The 19,170-nt window shown below is 44.7% G+C and overlaps 1 protein-coding gene across 2 annotated transcripts in view; it reads right to left on the bottom strand.

The window, feature by feature from the left end:
* LOC119168498 (general transcription factor 3C polypeptide 3) overlaps nucleotides 1–19,170 on the bottom strand; it is a 223,399-nt gene that overhangs the window by 118,024 nt on the left and 86,205 nt on the right. For both annotated transcript variants that reach the window (XM_037419903.2, XM_037419907.2), the window contains exons 8-9: nucleotides 12,578–12,665; nucleotides 11,046–11,104 (exon numbers count right to left, since the gene is read on the bottom strand). In XM_037419903.2, the coding sequence (XP_037275800.2) occupies nucleotides 11,046–11,104; nucleotides 12,578–12,665 (147 nt within the window). The remainder of the gene's footprint in view (nucleotides 1–11,045; nucleotides 11,105–12,577; nucleotides 12,666–19,170) is intronic.

The raw sequence follows: 19,170 nt of genomic DNA, 5'->3' as shown, positions 1-19,170 counted from the left end.
ATAAGGTTATTTGCAGATGATTGTGTAATTTACCGCGAAATAAACAATGAATATGATAACCAATTTCTACAGTCAGGCCTTGACACTGTCTCAACCTGGTGCAATAAATGGCTTATGACTCTCAACTCTAACAAATCTAAATGCATGTCAATAACACGGCGATCTATTTCTCCCCCCTGTACCTACAGAATTCACGCCGTTCCCCTCCAGCATGTCTCTTCATATAAGTACCTCGGCGTTTACATTACCAACAATCTATCCTGGCACACGCATGTTACCTACATCTGTAATAACGCTAACCGAACGCTGGGATACTTACGCCGCAACTTTTCTCGCGCTCCGCTGTCCCTCAAAATTCTATTATACCGATCACTAATTCGCCCAAAGCTTGAGTACGCGTCCGCTATATGGGATCCCGTGCAGCAAAATTTAATTAACGCGTTAGAATCTGTTCAGAACCGCTCAGTTCGGTTCATTTGTTCTAATTATTCCCGTACTGCTAGCATATCAGAAATGAAATCTAACCTTGACCTACCCAATTTAACTGTCCGGAGGAAACTGGCGCGACTGCATTTTTTTCATAAGATATTTTTTCACAATCCATCAATGAAGCGAGAGCTCATTTCACAACCGTCATACCACTCGTCGCGCATTGATCATCAGCATAAGGTTGCCATTCCGTTTTGCCGCACCAAATTCTTTTCAGCAGCCTTCTTACCGAAAACAGCCGCCGATTGGAACCACCTTCCCTCTTCCGTTGTATCAATAACAGACCCTTTGTTATTCAAGACTGCAATTTCTCAGCAATGCTTGTAACTATACGCAGTTTCCACTATCTATCTTTGTCTTGTATGTGCTTGAATTCTTATACATTTTTAGTTGACTTATGTTGCCTTCCTGATTTGCGCATCTGATACTTGTTTCTTTATTTTGTCTTTTTTTCTTGTGTGTTATATATGTTGTACCCACCCCCTCTGTAATGCCCTACGGGCCCTGAGGGTATTCTAATAAATAAATAAATAAATAAATAAACAATAACTCTATTTATTATTGTCACACACTCTCGGGTAGCTTAAGGGGGGAGGCTACCATCAAATACCAACTCTTTTATTGTGATAGCAAGTATGTGGACACTCTCGGCTGGATTTCCCCACCGGCGTCGATGTCATGCACCGTATGTGTATATATATGAAAACGCAAGAAAGAAAAAAATCCCACAAAAAAGACTCTGGCGCGTGGAATCGAACATGGGACGTCCACGTCATGAATGCGAGGCGTTAACCACTGATCCGCCGAGAGGTACCTTCTTCAACGTGAAAACGGCAAGGTATTCATATCTACCACTTACCGCTGTCGGCGGGCATCTCGAGGGGGGGGGGGGGGGGACTATCGTGTTTTCAGCATTATCAGTAAGATGGCGCCGTGAGCGCGCGATGGCTTTCATCCTCTCACACGTACTTTGGCCCGCATAGAGAATAAAGGAGTGTACGCTCGATCACCCACCCTTATCATGCGGTGGGGAGAATCGTACGTCTTGGATAGCCTTTGGGATTCTTTGGAACGATTCTGTTGTAGTTACCAGGCACACAAAGGTCACTGAAATCGTTGCACAGCCTCCGTTTCCGAAAAGGGCACGCTTTGCAGACACAGCGACGTAACAACTGAAACGCTTATTCGCGTTCATCTGTACCAGTGAGTACCTTTCGTGCGTCATTTGTGCGTGAAACGCGGGGCACATTTCGATCTGCTAGCCATTCTGCGCATGACCTTCCTGTTTGTTGCTATCACGTTCATTGCTTCGCCTTTGCGACAAATCTGTGACTTTTTTGTTTATTGAGATATCTCAATGAAATTTTCAGGATAGACTAATAGCAAAAGAATTAAAACGGCTACAAAATTTCATGAAGTTATGTTCACTGGTTCTCCAGTTACGGCAGTGTGTTATGATGGGGCACACGGTTCTCTTATTCCAGGCCTGGAGAACTTTCAAAAGATGCTGGAAATGTTAAACTAACAAGAATGATTCTCAGATTGATACCTCAGGGGGTAACAGGGCTCTTTGTTTTACTTTCCTTACTGAAAAGCTTTAGCAAACCATCAAATTTAGTGTTGATGATGGGGATATTATTAATCAAGTTTTGATTAGGTATCATACATAATAGACACAATATATTGAAAAAATGGGCTTGTCTCCCCCTCAGAATTTTATTCATTTATTTATAAATATGTCCAGTTTAACATCCCAAAACTACCATATGATTTTGAGATACGCTGTAGTGGAGGACTCGTGAAATTTCGACCACCTGGTGTTCTTTAACGTGCACCCAAATCTGAGCACATGGGCATACAACATTTCCACCTCCATGAGTTATTCACATACATAACAAAAAAAATAATTATGAAAATAGGATGAGCGGTTTCCTAGATATGGCTGGAACAAGCAGCCTCATTAGTCAAAAAAAGTCATTTTTATAAAACGACATTTCAAAGGTTCACGCACATATGCAAATCTAAAACAACCCTGCAGCATAACCGGAGGTGTCCTTCGGCACCCTCTTTCGTTGCCGCCTTTCCATCTTCTCCAAGGATCTCTTCTTAGCCTTTTTCAAGAGCAGTGAATCTTTCTTGGCTGTCTGTTGAATGGCCAAGTCGCGCTCAATCGATCGTGCTCCATTGCCTGAAATTTCTACTCTGTCGCTAGCATAGCGCCGAGTTCTCTTTGAACAGCAGCGCGTTGTTGATCTGCCGTCTTTTTCTCTTCACACGTCAGAAAACATGTTCGTAAGTGCACAGTTGACAACAGGACTGCACTCCCAGAGGCCGATGAAAGAGAGGATGTGGAAGCCCCTGTCGATGAGCACAAGACACCAGGCACACTTGCGATGTAAAATTTTTGCACTGGTGGAGCACGAGTCCCATGTCTAGGCACGTCAATGCAACCACACTCTTGCGTAGATGAAGAAGCTACTCCACATGTGCTGTCAGCGCGATCACTTGTCGGCGCACGTGCGAGCGGAGAGCCTTGTCATACGGACAACCTTCATAGATCGCTTCTTTGCACCGAAGACTTGTTGCGTCTCCTTTTTCATTGAACGCATTGTGAGTATATGCAATGACGGCCTCGTAAAGGCAGTTGAAAATCGTCTCATGAAGACGTTTGCAAATAGTTTTGTGAAAAACGCCAAGCCTGCGTGTAAGGCGCAGCACAGTCACAACGAAAGCTAGAAGAGCGGCCTTTCAGAGCCTTTTCATAACACTCTTTGGGTAACTACTGCAAGCACACTTGCTTGATACCCACTACGGTTTTATTAATACAATTTTTTCGGTAGTATGCCGGCATTCGCTATGCTATTTTTCGTCATGCTTTTGAGAAGTGTGGTATTTGCTAAACACTTGCAAGGAGTATTGTGCCAATGGTTCATGCAGTAGCCGACGACGATGAGGAACTATGGCTGAAGTGGGTATGACCACAGTCAATAGAGAAACAAGAACAAGCTTTTGTGATAATTTGGAGCATTGGACGGCCCACTCGTTAGACTATTCGCATTGTGCGAGGACTGGTTGTTCTTTCACTGTTTTAAAACGTTTTATAAGTCGTATTAACGCGATAACTTTCCCGACATCAAGCCTGCCTAAGGCAAGTTTGCCGAGAAGTCCCAAGCACCGGAGTGGCTCAGCAATAGAATACTGGGCTGACACCCAGGAGACCCGGGTTCGAGCCCCACTGTGTCATTAGTGCTAGGTTTTTTTCTACATTCGCGCAATGTGGTTACGGACACCAGCAGGGGCGGCGGACAACTACAATGGCGCGTGACCCGAGTTGTGATTTCATAACAGCTTTCGCTGTAAAGCAATTGAAACGCGGAGAGTTTGTGAGTGGCTGCAATGAAAGACGATAGCGAGCGGAACACTAAGAAAATGCCGGGGACGGAGGAGCAGCAGTCGACGGAGAGCCGTATTATGTGCAAGAATACTACGTCATTGCGTGCAGCAGCCAATTGCAGTCGCAGTGTCTATCTCGTCTCTGAGGAGCGCACGCATCACCCAATACCGGCGGCGCGCCTCTGCTGCGGGAAACTTCAAGGCTCTCGCGAGCCCTACATTCATGAGCAGATTGCTCCTCTCCTGTGCTGCTGCCACCGTCGCCGCCGGTGGCAGGAAAAAAAAGTGCAAGAATTCATAAACAAAACAACACCAAAATTGCAGAGCTCCGTCAAGCTGTCCAGAAACTGCAGTCGCGCCAAGTTGGGCTGATTTGAGCGCTCCCGTATCGCTCGAGGGCTGCGGCGGCTTGTTGTAAACATTATTTGAAACCGTTTCACGATGAGTCACGACATTGATAGACATTGATGTTTACAGAAAAGGTAGTTTATGACACGTGCTGCCTGAATACGTGGTTTTCCGAAAATTAACCTTTTCGCGATTTTTTCGTTTTCAAATGCCGCGTCCCCCTTAAAGGGTTACTCACACAAAATTTCGTGGCCGAGATTACTTGTGGGATCGATTCTCGTGAATATACATATATCATCTGCAAAATATCAACAGCGAATATGGCTGCAAATGCATCTTACAGTAATTTAATGATTGAATTTTGATGGTATTGAAACCATCAAAAGAGACCCCATAGAAACCTTTTAATTCCCTGATGCCACCATAATGCAGTCAAGAGAAAAAATAATGACATTATTCTCTTGCCAATGCTATTTATGTTCTGCCGCGTTTGCACCAGCGGACTGTTACTCGGCAGCTGCCCGTGTGTACTTGGCCATGGCGCATGCTGTCCAGTTTTTTGTTAGAAAGGACTTCTTGGTGCAGACGGTGCATCACAGTTTTGTGTACTGATGTGATCGAGAGCTGCATTCGCAAGGTGGTGATACTGTATTCACTTGTGTAATGAACATATTTATCCATTTGCATAATGTACCCACCCCCCACCTTGGTCCTTAAAAAATAAGAAAAAAGAGCTTTTTAAATGTATCTGTTCATTTTATTTCGGTATGATAGCCATCACCGTTGACAATCGAAACAACATTAAATGGAGCCATTATATTCCAAAATAATGCAAATAAAGGTCAAAATATAGTTTCGTTACCACGCTAAACAGCTGCAAGCAGCGCAAGCGCGGAAGATATCAATCAAAATTTCAATGTCGCACCTTTTGCGGCAAAGCGCTATCTGTCGAATGCAGAAGAAACCCCTTTGCTGATAGCGCTGATGCTGATGCAAGCCCAGCCGCACAAAAACAAAGCAAAAAATAAAGACGTGGCCTATTGTGCACTGCGTGTTTCTATGCCGCTTTGCATAGCTTCCGAGATGACGGGCGCATGGCGTGTTTTTACTCCGTGCGCCCGCCATCTCGGAGGCTATGCAAAGCGCAATTGCAGCCACCGCGCTGATGGCATTTTGTGCACCTATAACGTGTACGGCAACAATTCTGCACCGCCATCCAATGCTGCACTTTTCTGTTAAGTTTGTCGTGAACTTAGTTGGGACATTTGCTGCGCAGGGTGCATTTGACCAGTACGCTAGCTACGCGGATAGTTACAAATAGCATGTGCTGGACCATGTGAACCGAGCGGCTGGACGACACTTCAGCGTCAATCCATGTGGTGCTCCATCGCAACGCCTCGAAGCAACAAGCTGACATGGCTTATTTCACTACAGGATGCGAAAGGCAGAAAACATGCAGAAAACACCCCGCTTCTCAACGGCCATATTGTGACTGCGTGCACGCTTCAGCCCTGTAGCCAGCCAACAAAGCAATGACTAAAACGGCATAGTATTAAGCACTCAATATAAAACTAAAACTAATAAACTATGTTCCTAAGTTTTCTGCGTTTGTAACAAATAGTGAAGCATCGGATGCTTGTCAATCGTCAATAAACTGTCAGATACACAGCTGTGGTCAGTCCAAGTGCGGCTTGGTTCCCACAAACAAGTTTTTCCCCGGTTTTTTCTTCCTGTTTTTCCGCTGAGGCGCACAAAAATAAGTTTGCTGCCCGCATGCGTGTTGTTGTTGTTCAAGATTGTGAGATGATTATCTATGTTAGAATTTGCTACGAGGACGATAAACAACTTAGGACTGTTCCAGTAGGCGATGTAAAAGATTTTTCACCGCGTAACTACCTATCTGGTGAAACGGATCGACGACGATGGAGAGACGGATCCTGGCACTGGGAGATAAGCGTACTCTTGTCTTTTGATATGTTGCCAGTGAAATGCATTTGCTTTTTGGCCTGGGCGGCTGTTCAGCACTGTCCGCCGTTCATCACCTTCAAAGTATTTTTCGCCATAATCGAAGCGGGCATATTCATGAGTTGGTTTTATAATTCACCATGCGCGATTACAAAAATGTGTGGTGCGCCATTATGCCTGAAAGCCCCACAACGATGGCGGTGTTATTTGCCCTGCGGCAGAAAAATACCCACAGCGTCAAGTATATCGGCTCACATTACCGGTCTGTCGAGCACTTTGTAGTACAGTAATGCGCTTTTGCCGGCGGCACCAGCACTGTACGCTCTTTTGCTTTGTGCATGATATTATGTTACAATGGTACTTAAGTGTTTGCTCGAGGTCCAATTCTTAATATGCAATTCAATAATGCCAGCAAAAGTGCATACGAAAAATCCTGAGATGTGCCATTAGAAGCTGATGTGAGTAAAAATGTTCATGCTACAATCTGCCGTCGCGTTTTCCAGATTCGGAGGATTTCTCCCACACGGAGAAAGGAAGGACGCATATTCCAAAAAGGGTTTTTTTGCCAGCATCTTTCGACTGTGCGAATGAAACAGAGGCAACTTATTTTGTAGAGCTCTTACGGGGGCCTTTGATTAACACTTGAGTAAATTACATGTTACAACTTGTTTTCTGTTTTGCACGGAGTCCTGTCAAAGAAAACAAAAACAAAAAATAAAACGGCAAGCTGTCTAGAGTCGCATCTTTTTCACTTGTTAAACAGCAAGAAAAAAAATATGAAGAGGCTGGCGAAATGTCAACATGTTCAACATGTCAACACATCTGTTCAACATGTCAACATGAGCCACATATCTATTGTTGGGCAGTTTACAAAGACAAAACATGAGATAGTGCTTATGGGTATGGTTGTATTCGTACTACCTTCTGAAACTAATAGAAACATATTGTTTTATGATGGGACATGTGCTGTACTGCACAGCGATGCGTTTAGAATGTATCTCTCCACTGCAGGTGGACATTGGGCGAGAACTCACGGTGAAGAAAGCTGCATAGAAATATGTGCAGTGCCACAATAAGGATTCTCTGTTTGTTAAGAACCTTCTGGTGATCATCTGCCCAAAATAAACCCTGAAGAAGTGCTCCCTGCAAGGTTGGTTATTATACGAAAACATGTTGTATGAGAGCCACTAACTAGAGGATTCATCAATGTGGATGTCTATTATGCAGGGAAACACTGCCCCCGCTACCCTTACTGCCCACGAAAGGCTCCCCTTGCACCATAGAAGCTAGACCTAACGTGTAGTAAGTTTGCGGACAATCTTTTGTGGTGCATAATAAGCCGATTTAGTTCTTCATGCATCAAGTCATTGCAAGCCTTGTTTGTAGTAGAATAAGCTTTTAAGCCAAATAGACTTAACAATGTCTTTTGACTTCAGTTTTTGCACTCTCCTTTGCATAAAGTAGTTGTACAAAGGCGACTCGACACCTTTCATCTTCCTTACTCCTTGAAAGTTCAGTTGTATGTTCAATTTGTCCCAGTTCAGGCTTTCGTCGTTCGTCCGTAGCTATATAATTCCACACTGTTGCAAAGTGCTCAGTGGAAAAGCAATGAAGTGTAACAGTGTAGCTTTTAGATTATTTGTGCGTATGCAAAGTTTGCTTTTTTCTTTCACTATCAAGTGCTGAAATGAACCACTTTTGCCAACAGAGAATGCTTTCTGTTTTGTGGAAGCCTGAACTCTGTGGAGATAGGTTTGCACTAAGCTTACCTCCAAGCACAATCGTGTAGGAATGCGACGTCCTCCACTGCCTCGTGCTTGGTTTCTGCGCCGTGTCGGAGAGTTATGTGGAGATAAGTTTGCACTAGGCTTACCTACTAAGCGCAGCCGTGTAGGGATGCGACGTCCTCTACTGCCACTGCGTGCTACGACCCTGCGGCCGGGTTCGTCAATTTCTCCGACACGGCGCAAAACCATGCACGAGGCAGGAAAACAAGAACAATGGGTTTATTAACAAGAGATGCGGCACAGTTCGACACTTACGGGCCCGCAGGCCGTATAAAGAACTCCGCAAGACCGAGCAAGTATGCTTGCCTAGGGGCACGACCAATCCCGCACAAGGGCCGAAGTCGAACGCACCAACAAGAAGCCGAGTGCTGAGCAGCGCGTCAACCTCTCGTGGAGGCCTGAGAGCATCTGCCGCGACGAGCGAATCGTCGGTCGCAACATAGCTCGTAGGAGAGGAGGATGTCAGGCGCGGCCCAAAGGGAAATGGTGCTGCGTTGTGATGTAGGCCCGCACAGTGCGCCAGCGTAGCGTGCCTAGACATGCCAGCATGGGACGGAGCCCACGCTTGACTCGCCCAGACCAAGAGGCACCCCGGCAGCCATCTTGGCGAATGCTGGTGATTATACGCGACCGGGCTACGCGGTCGGCGCGCGCGCGGCATCTGGGGAACGAGGCGCCTGGTAGGGGGCACTCTTGATTCCCACAACTCATACAACATCTCTTAACTATGCATACCACATCATTACTGCATTAGAGATATGACTAAAACTTCTATATTAAAAATATTTTTGGTTGAAATGAATGCTTTCTCCACTTGCTCATACTTTGAAATGGTGCTATTATTTGCACTAAGAAGCATGTGTTGTGGGGCTAGTTGGCAAACCTAAACAGCGCTCTGATTCTTGTTCCAGGTGCACTTTAAGTTTACCTTCCTTGAGCAGCTTGTTTGTCCAAGGCTGTTTATAAAAAATTTTTTGTTACAAACTGTTACAAAGCGTGCCTCAAGCACCAAGGAGTACCTGCTGGAGTTTTACCGCTAGCAGTAAAGCAGAAGAACCACTATATTGTTGAAAAGCTTGCAGATATTGAGAACCCGGCCAACAGTTAAGGAGCTCCTCTGCATGTTGTCTACATCAGAAAACTCATTTTTTCATAAAAGAATCGAACTATGTTCATGTGTTTGCGAAACGCATGTGCAGAAAGAGAACAGGCGACTGCACTGAATCATTTCAGGTTTTTGACCACACACTTTGCTATTTTTGTGTTAATGCTGTTGAGAATACGTAGCATTGCTTCTACATTGAAGAATGTAAGTCTTTTTACAGCTGACCAAATGTACAACTTACGTAAATTATTCGCAGGGCAAAGGACAAACACGGCCCTGCCAATGCCTAATTGTGGAGAACTTGCTGGGTTTTTTCATAATTAGTTTAAATATTTATTACTGTGTAAATAAATTTCCTGTTTTTGTAATAATTTTTTCTCTTTAGGTTTGTTTTTTTTCTTGTATGTACATGCATTCAGTTTGCAGTGATTTCACATTCACACTAGTTATTCTGATCTTTGATATGATCTGATCTAAATACAGTTAGCTTCAATGAAGCGCTCACTCGAAATTATTGAAAGCCCAGCCATTTCCAATTTGCTTACCAGGTAGAATGCCAACTGTTCTAGCACCAGCCACTGTCAGTGGGCCATCATGTGGTATCAAAGGGCTGACCATGTAAAACAAACTTGGAAGGCATGTGATTACCAGCCAATTTGAATTGTTTTGCCAATTGAAATGAACTGGGGACTGTTTGAAACACCTGTTACGATCAATTGGCCAAATATATCGAAACAATGGATTACCAGTTGTCTTCAGTGGGTCAACCAACTGACACCAGCGGGGCAATCACTTGCCTACCAGTCAGTCTCAATGGGCGGGCCATTTAGGGCCAACGGGGTTACCAATTTATTGTCAGTTAGCTTCTGTTGGTCAACCACTTGTGTGGCAGTTAGCCTCAATGAGCTGGCCATTTGGGGCAAACTAATTGATCACCATTTAACTTCATTGGGTGAACCGATTGATACCAGTGGGACAACCACTTTTACCAGTTAGCTTCCATGGGCTGGCTATTTGAGGTCAATGGGGTTACCAGATGATAACCATCAAGCTGTAATTCGTATACACCATTCGAACTAACTGGTGACCAATGGGGACCACCATTGTACCAGTTACATTTAACTGGTTGCCCGATTGGATTCCCTATTGAACCAATCATGTCTAATTGGGTGACCGATTGGATCTCCTATTCGAACCTAAGGGATCACCCATTGATTTAAACAGGAGTGGCAAAAATCCTACTGGTCCAAGACCCATTGATGCCAATTGGAAATTTTCCGATTAGACCCACTAAATTTTTTTTACTGGGTCTACTCGAATCATCATCTCCCATACAAGATGATGAAAATGAATGGCTTTTTTTGTGTTCATGGGTCAGCTATACATGAGTTGCCGCCCCCCCCCCCCCCCACCCACGTCGTCTTTCCATACAAAAACCACGCTCCTGCTGCAGGAGAAAACTAAATCCTCGAGAAAATGCTGCCATCTAGTGGTTGACATGCGATGTGACCTGTAAATACGTGCTTCTCCACTTGAGCACTAGAGTGGAGTAGCTATTCTGCTAGGATGAAGTCTACTCGTCCAAAGCAGTTTGGTGACAGTTTGGGCCTGACGAGCTCAGTTAAGGGGTCAAGAGGTTTTTCAATGGGCACTGAGACAGCGGTAATAGTAGTAGCTACATCGTCTTTTCTGCACCCATGCTTTCCTTGTTTTTTACTGGCAGTGACACTTTGTAGTAATATGCAGTGGTGCGTGAGTACAAAACCAATCAAACACGAGGTTGGTATTTCTGTAGTGCACTGAACTTAAAAGTAAATTTTTGCTTTTTTGAAGGCTTGATGAAATTCGAAAACTTCCAATCATTAACCTAATTCCTGAGAGATATGACAGTTGCCATGGCAACACTGTCCCAACATGTCACTGCTGTGCACAACTGGAGAACGTGGTACAACACTCACCATCAATGCAGCCTGGAACATTTTCTGGGCAAGCTGTAGCTCTAGTAGCATGTTGATGTCTGCACAAAGATAAACACTAAATAAATAGCAGTGCTCACAAAGAAAGCATGACAACTACTACACCACGTGAATCATATAATATCATAACTCCGTACAAAATAATCTTAATTGGACCAACCCTTCAGACTGTCTCGTGGGTGAAAATAAAAGCAGATGATTAAACACATATGAATACACTACTGATTCACTTAAGCCCTTTTAAAACCTTTTTTATGCATGGATAGGTGGTCCTATCTATTTTGTTGGTTTTGACACAGACAAACCCTGTTAAGAAGGGCTGCAACCTGAAGATACTTTTTTAAAATATATGAAACTGTCGGTGTTTACATAGCTTTTTATTTTTAAAATTATTTTTCACTAGAAATCTATCTACAAAGTTTTGTAGCAAATTGCACAGTTTTCATTTTCTTATTTTGACAATCTATAAAATCTAGGAATTTTAGCTCTCTTTTTATCACAAAACTTCTATAAGTACGGTTCATTAATCCTTGAATGCACCAATCACTGTTGCACACTGGACTTGCAGGCTTCCCATTTTGGGCATGCACTCATTAAAGAGCACATTAACAGGCTTCAACTTTCTTTTTTACACCCCCCCCCCCCAAGCTTGCTAGTTTGTAGACTATATATTTTGAATACTATAGCGCTGCACGCACAGACCACCTATTTTGAGCTACGATTTTTGCACCTTTTTTCTACAACTTGCGAATCCTCCTCGTACACACAGAGACAAAATCTTGCCCATGGGTAACACTATGTACCATTGAGCTTTTCGATTGGTCCTTTGCCCAACAAAATGACGCCTTGGCTCAGTGATGATGAATTTTTGGCTGTGCAGTCAGCATTTTCATTCTTCTGTGCTGCCCGGGACACGTAATATCGCAACAACAAAAGCCTCACGTGAGATTTCTTGGGCGCTAGGTGGGGAAGGGTGCACACGTCACATGCGCATGCTAAGAAAAGTGGGCATAGTCACAACAACGCCACTATGCTGGGAGAAAAGATTGGGAACTATGAGTAAGAAACCAAAACCAGCCAAAGCGCATCGTTCTAAACACTGTAAGTTATGGCACTTATTCATAAAAATGCATCATAAATTTGCATTGTTATTGAGCATTAAATATTTTGGACTGCGAGGATGGCCCTTAAGGGTGACTTTTTTCAGGTTTTACAAGTCTCCCCACTAAGCCATGTGCTGGTCACATTCTTGATGAGCATACTACAACTAACATACTGAATTTCCCAGTAAAAAAAAAAAAAGACTGTGATCCACGAAATGTTTTCATCTGACCATGTGTGATGGCAATAAGCCCCCCGCTCAAAGAAAACCTTGTTACCTTAGAGCAGAGGTATAGCTTTCATTTGGGGGGCGCAAAACAATAGCTGGAGCCTGTTTATTAAAGCTAAAACAGCGCAAATGACTACTGCAGGTTAGAACAGTATGTCACCGCACTGCTGGTGTGCCAAAATACCTTCCGAGGAGACGTGGGTAGGGAATTTCTTGACGGCACTGAGGAGCACCTGAGTGGCTACAGCCACATTGCCTCTCTGGTGGTGCACCTGCACACAAACGTACACAAGTCTGCAAATTGCCAAGAGTGCACAATAAAGTGTCAAATTGATGCAGAAATGTGATAACTTTTATCCTCTAGCATAATGATGTGTCACTTGAGGGGGCCAGATTATTCCAGCTAAACCACAGTCGCAACCACTCAAATGTCTTTTTTGTGTGGTACTTAATAGTATTATTTCATGCATTTTACATGCACAACACCAAAATGCCTGTTTCTGATTGAATCTCAATATGCCACGCTGCAAAATAATTCAAATAATTATTTGCACCATTGGCTGCCAACATTCCAATTACAGTTGGCTTTTCATGTTTGAGACACTGATAATTTAAACCTTTTCTTGATTCCAACAGAGTTTGGTTTGCCCACTATGTTTTCAGCATATTTCAGAGCTGCTAAATTTGAGCTACTCTATTGCACAAATTTGATTAATTCAAACTTTTGCTTTTCTGTGCTTGAAAATATCTGCTGTCATTGCCACTTTAGCTGAGCACTTGCACTGTGTCCCTAACAATCGCAAGTGAAGCAGATAGTCCTCCTACAAGGAAACCAAACTAGACAAACCATGCAAAACAATTGCGATTAAACCAAGGATAAAATTTAAAGATAAAAAAAAACAGTTGTTACACCCGAAGGTGAAGAAATGAATGCAATAACAACAAACTGGAATGATAAACAAGGTAAAGCAAACTAACTCTTTTAGAATCTGATCTGCCGAAACTCTTTGAAAGTGCCCCAACCACATCCTCAATATGCCTTTACTTGACATGCGTCAATGAACCCTTGCCCAGTTATCCCTCCTCCACATTCTCTACCTTAGAACTAAGAGACAGGAAAGCCAGGGAAAGTTTACATCATTGCTGCAAATAATATACCCTTGACTTTTTTGTGTCCAATAAAAAAAGGCAGCCCTTAGATTTCCCTTGTCTCTTTCATACTCTACCAAAGTAGCCCATCGCTTTCATGGGCTCATATTTTTCCAGTGCATTACACCTCATCTAGGTTAGAACATGCCTATCAAGTCAAACCAATTTTTTCTCATACTGAAAAATACTGGAATTCGCCTCTTTCACTATCAATGGAGTTCACTTCCATCTAGCACTAAAGATTATCATTCTTTTTCACTCAGCACTCCACTCCTTTCCGGACTGTCACATTTCATAGCAGTTCAATTACTTGTTACTGCATGTGGTACCCAATACCCGCTCATGTCAGAAACCGAATAAAACAAAGTTATCCTCACGATGTTGATTTAATCTTAGAAATGTTGTGTAAGATTTCTTCAAAAAAGATGTGGCATTGCACTCTCCTTTAAGCAGTGTAAGGTTTTTGGTTTTGGCATTGTACTTCTAGCATTTTTTTTAATTGTCGTATTTTACTTTTACTGTGGTCATATCTTTAATTCCTTTGTAACCCTACCTCTAAATAAAGTAACGCCCTAAGGGCATCCAAACAAATAAATAAGTAAATAAATGTTGGTGTAAGAGAAATGTGGCCACTCGAGTGAGCTCAGTGCTGCCTGTCACTTTAACACGAAATATGTGGTGAAAGCACAAGTTGAATAAGCTATTGGGCCATCTACTGACCTGTGTCAACGTGACCCACACAGCCAGACCCGTAGCTCTCAGTTGCTTCTCGAGCGATGCAGCCTCCTCACCAGCACCCTTTCACGCTCATTCAACAGATGGAGCTGGCCGGCCCATCTCATCCTCCGTCGATTCCCACTTCTCAGCAGTGTTTGCAGGCTACACCTCATCCTTGAAGTTTTTTTATCGTGCCATTACGCTGTACATAATTCTCAACACAAACCGTGCCTGCAGTTGTCGAGAAGCTTCGGGACTGTTGTAGATCATTTCGTTGAAGTCATGCCCACTTTGTGAACATCACAGATTATTCTGGAACCTACGTGGCCACTAGTGATAACGCTAGAATATTCGACGACATGTGTATAAATGTCAGCGCACTTCACCGGTTGTCAGTTGGTGTCACGGATTACGAGCGCTGCTGCTATTGTGGGCGATGGGCTGAGACAAGACTCCATTCACAACAAGCTACATTTAATAAACCCCCGCACGACACAACCTCTATATACAAATATACAAAAATGTAACAACCAAATAGGAATAACTACAACCTAAATCACTACTAACCTACAAACAAACCCCCATGCAGCGTAAACTGTCCTAACTAATGCCAGACATCTCTACAGCCTGAGTGCTTCTCATGATTTTTCTCGTTACCTTACTTGTCGCAACTGACATGTCTCTCATCAATGTCCGGATTGATCGTGTCCTTGTCAGGGTTCTCGGCCTTCTCTATGAATGTTGCCGTTCGTGCCACTGCCAACGTGGTCGCCCGCCGCCATCGCCTAACGTCGTCACTGACGTGGTCGCTCGCCGTCGTCGCCTTGCATCATTGCTGATGTGGTTGCTTGTCGTCATCGTCGCCTGATGTCGGTGACGTGGCGATGTCTCGGTGGTTGGGCCTAGCAGCCATAGGCGATACCCGGTGCTGCACGGTGACGTGGTCACCCAGGGACTGTTTTCGGAGGTTTGCTTTGAAGAGGTTTTGCGCTAAGAACTTCGACGCTTGCTGTGCACAGCAGCTGCATTCCGAGTAGCCTCCGTCGAAGCTTGTCGAAGTCTCAGTCTTCTTTTCAGGGTGCCCGCGTCACTGTCCTGCCACTCCCGTCACCAATGTGTTTGCTGGCGATGCAACCTTCTTTTGCGAAGCCTACGTCAACAATGCCAGCTTGTCGCTGCTCGTGCGCCGATCGCAGCTGGGGTCACACGCGCTGCGCCTCGCTGTATACGGTGCGCGCTCGTGCCATTTCGACTCTTGTCCAATCCTCCTCCTCGTCTTTTCTCCTACGGGCTCTTGCTCATGACAGTTGATCAACAGCTGACCCTCCGTTTGCTGCTATCAGCGCAAGTCTACTACTGTAATCTGACTTTCCATTTACCGGGCACAGGTTATCCCTAATAAACAGTTTGATCTGAACATCCAGTCTTCTGCCTTCGGCCACGTCACGACCCCGTGACATTATCATATAGAGTTGTCAGTAGCGCTTCGTCCTCTCTCTTCTATAGTTGTCCCATACATTGCCCTTCTTTCACTAAGTATACATCTTATCGCCCATATTATTGACTTAATATTACATGGAAATAAGGTTGAGCCAATATTCAAAATTTAGAGTAATCTATAATTGTTTTTGCTATTCAAATTGATTCACTCCAAAATTTTACTAATTCGAACTTTTTCAACACCAATACAATCATCGTTGAATAACTTTATGCGCTTCACCCCAGCACACTCACGCATTGCGATGAAGCTGCCGTTCAAACTTCGCTACGGTAAGAAAGTATAACCTCATTTTTCGAACTCAGTTATTTCAAAATCCCGCTTAATTATAAATATTTCTGCATTCCTGTATTTTTCTATGTAAGTCTGGGTGGATATTTCGAAGCGGCAGCCAGCACCAGTCCGGTTAATTAGAAAACTTGCAGTGCCATGTGCCAGTTCCCGATCTCGATAAATGCAGACAGAGCTACTTAGCCAAGCAGCAACAGCTTCGTCGACTTCTTCCTCATTTCATTTATTTTTGTTTATATTACGGCTCAGCACTGCTCAAGACGTCGGACGACTCGAAAAGATACCTGCCGTATCGGCGACCGACGGGTGCTGCGCAGCCAGCCGCGTCGAAAGGTGCTAGAAGAAACGAAACAAGCATCAAAGAGAGCGCCGCCATGACCTCCCAAAATGTGACACCAGGTCAGAAGCACCATCTGGTTTGCGCAAGCATACCTGACTGCAAGCGACAACACAGCGTTGAATTAGAGGACGAATCAACTGTCGTCGGGAACCACAACGGGGTGAACCTCACAGATCTAGACATGGACGAGGGTAGTTTCTGCCTTGTGCGACATCGCAAAGAGAGGACGGTGGGCATTCCTGTGTTAATTGCTCCAACATCCGAAGGAGCTAACTTGAGGCAAGTGAACCCTATTGACCTATACTCGGAAATTGAAACGATTCTCGGTGGAGCCCCAGTTAAGAGCCGTTTCACAGCACAGGGAGCCCTGCTCTTGGATATAGAGACAGAACACCAAGCTAATATACTTCTAGAGACCAACATTATCTGCGGCCTTGCCATATCTGCCCGTGTACCACACAGCTACATGAAAAATACATGCATTATAAAAGGGGTCCCAAGATGGTACTCGGACGAAGAGCTGTTAACCTACCTGAGACCTCAGGGAGTATACCACGCAAGAAGTATCATACGACGGGCCCAAACCTCATCCTCCGAGTGAGAATCAAGGCGCATTGACTCTGTGGTTCTCACATTCGCTCCCAATTCGGAACGTCCAGAGAAGATCAACCTTGGCTTCACCAGACACGAGCTGGTAGACTACGTGGAGACGCCGCCACACTGTTTTAAATGTCAGCGTTTTGGACATGTTGCTAAGCACTGTCGTGGGGAACAAAGGTGTAAGTGCTGTGGGGGGCCTCATGACTTTAAGCCGTGTAAAAGTAAAGAAAAACTTGTGTGTGCAAACTGTGGTGGCGACCACCCAGCTAGCTACGGCTGATGTCCAGCACGAACAGCTGCGCAGCGAAGAAATAAGACCTTTGTCCTCGGCCCGAAGACTGTGAACGAACCATCGCTCACAAAGAAGATGTCCGGCGCGCCACAACATGGCGGTTTGGAAAACGAGTATGCAGGAAATTTTCCGCGCCTAAATCCGACAAGAGCTGCTACTGAGTCAACGCAAGTGCTCAACGCTGGTGAGAAATGTATCACGAAAGAGTCCGCCAAGCGCACCTATGCTGATGCACTGAGCCCACCTCAAGTACCATCTGGAAGCAAACAACAAGAAAACCTCGAGCACGTTATTCGCGCTCTATTCACCGCACTACGTTCACACGTCGCTAAGATGCCTGCGAGTTCAACGAAGGATATGTTGGAAGCAGTCCTGGCTCTAGAGTCAGTGTTACTCTGCTCTGCTTCCACAAACACACAGTAGAATAATGGCAATGTCTCACCCACCTGGTCTATTTCGTCCTTCAAAAGTGCCTTTAATAATGCAATGGAACTGGGCCGGTCTTCTAAAACGTCTGTGTGAACTCAACCTTTTCCTGCGCGACATTCCAATACCGATTCTAGCCCTCTCCGAAGCCGGTCTACCGAATGCAAGGACGCTCCCAGGGTACACCCGACACGGCAACCCGAGCATAACGTCGTTTGCAAATGGAAGCGCAATGATATACATAAGGCGGGAAATACCTCACGTCGCCTTACCAGTGCAAGACCTCTGTTCCAACTCACTGGAAGTCACTGCTGTGCAAGCGTGCCTGGAAAACCGAAAACTGAGTGTGATATCGGTGTACATAAGCCCACGAAAAAAGGTCTCCATGGAGACTTTCCTAAAGGACCTTTGCACTCGGTGTCCCACTCCTTGAGTAATCTGTGGTGATTTTAACGCGCACCATTCACTCTGGGGAGATAAGAGTGTAGATTTTCGAGGCAAGGAACTTCTAGCAGCTGCGTATGCTGCCGACTTATGTGTGGCGAACGATGGCAAACCTACATTTTTCAGGCCACCAGATTCATGGAGTGCAATAGACCTTGTACTTCACTACACGAACCTTCTGGTATCATCGACCACGGCTCCAGACAGGATGGGCAGCGACCATTTCCCCATCTTCACCAATATCCTGGGATTTCGAACTGCTGGTCGACAATTCTGCAATGTAACATGCTGGGACACCTACAAAGAAGCGTTGTACAAATCCACTGGAGAGCTGTTCGCAGATATGTTGCAAAGCAAGCGAGCAGCAACTTCGTTGCTGAAACTGCCCGACCATTTTCCTGCTCCTGACTTGAAATTGAAGAACCTCTGCGCAGCACGTAGACGGGCAGGGCGGAAAATAATGAGAACAAAAGGAAATCCGTCTGCGAAAACCGAATATAACAGGATAAACGTTGCGATTCGTCGCCATACAAAAAAAGTAAGACAAAATCAATGGGCCGCTTTCTGTGAGAGTTTGTCAACGTTTACGCCCTTGACAAAAATATGGGCAGTAATAAATAGTCTTTCTGGGAAGATCCGAACACACAGGCCATTCGAAGCACTCGCTTTGAAACAAGGAATAGATTTGCAAACCCTTGCAGAGGATTTCGCAGACGTGTACACATCTGGTAGATCAGCAGGAGCGGTGATTCCTCTGTCACCCCAGTTTTTTCACACGATGGATACGCCATTCATCTTTCGAGAGCTGGATATGGCACTTAGCAAATTAAGAAGATGCTGTGCCGTGGGTCCCGATTTGATCAGCAATCAAATGCTGACAAATCTATCATATGAGCGAAAAAGGGCCTTTTTGGACATATTTAATCATGTCTGGGGCACGGGAGAGATCCCATTTGTTTGGAAGACAGCATGGGTGGTGCCAGTCCTAAAGTCCGGAAAGGATCCTACGAGCCTCGCGTC

Source organism: Rhipicephalus microplus, chromosome 3, assembly GCF_043290135.1.
Source record: "Rhipicephalus microplus isolate Deutch F79 chromosome 3, USDA_Rmic, whole genome shotgun sequence".
Lineage (NCBI taxonomy): Eukaryota > Metazoa > Arthropoda > Arachnida > Ixodida > Ixodidae > Rhipicephalus > Rhipicephalus microplus.
The sequence above is the reverse complement of the archived record's forward strand: the minus strand, read 5'-3'. Positions and strand labels throughout refer to the sequence as shown.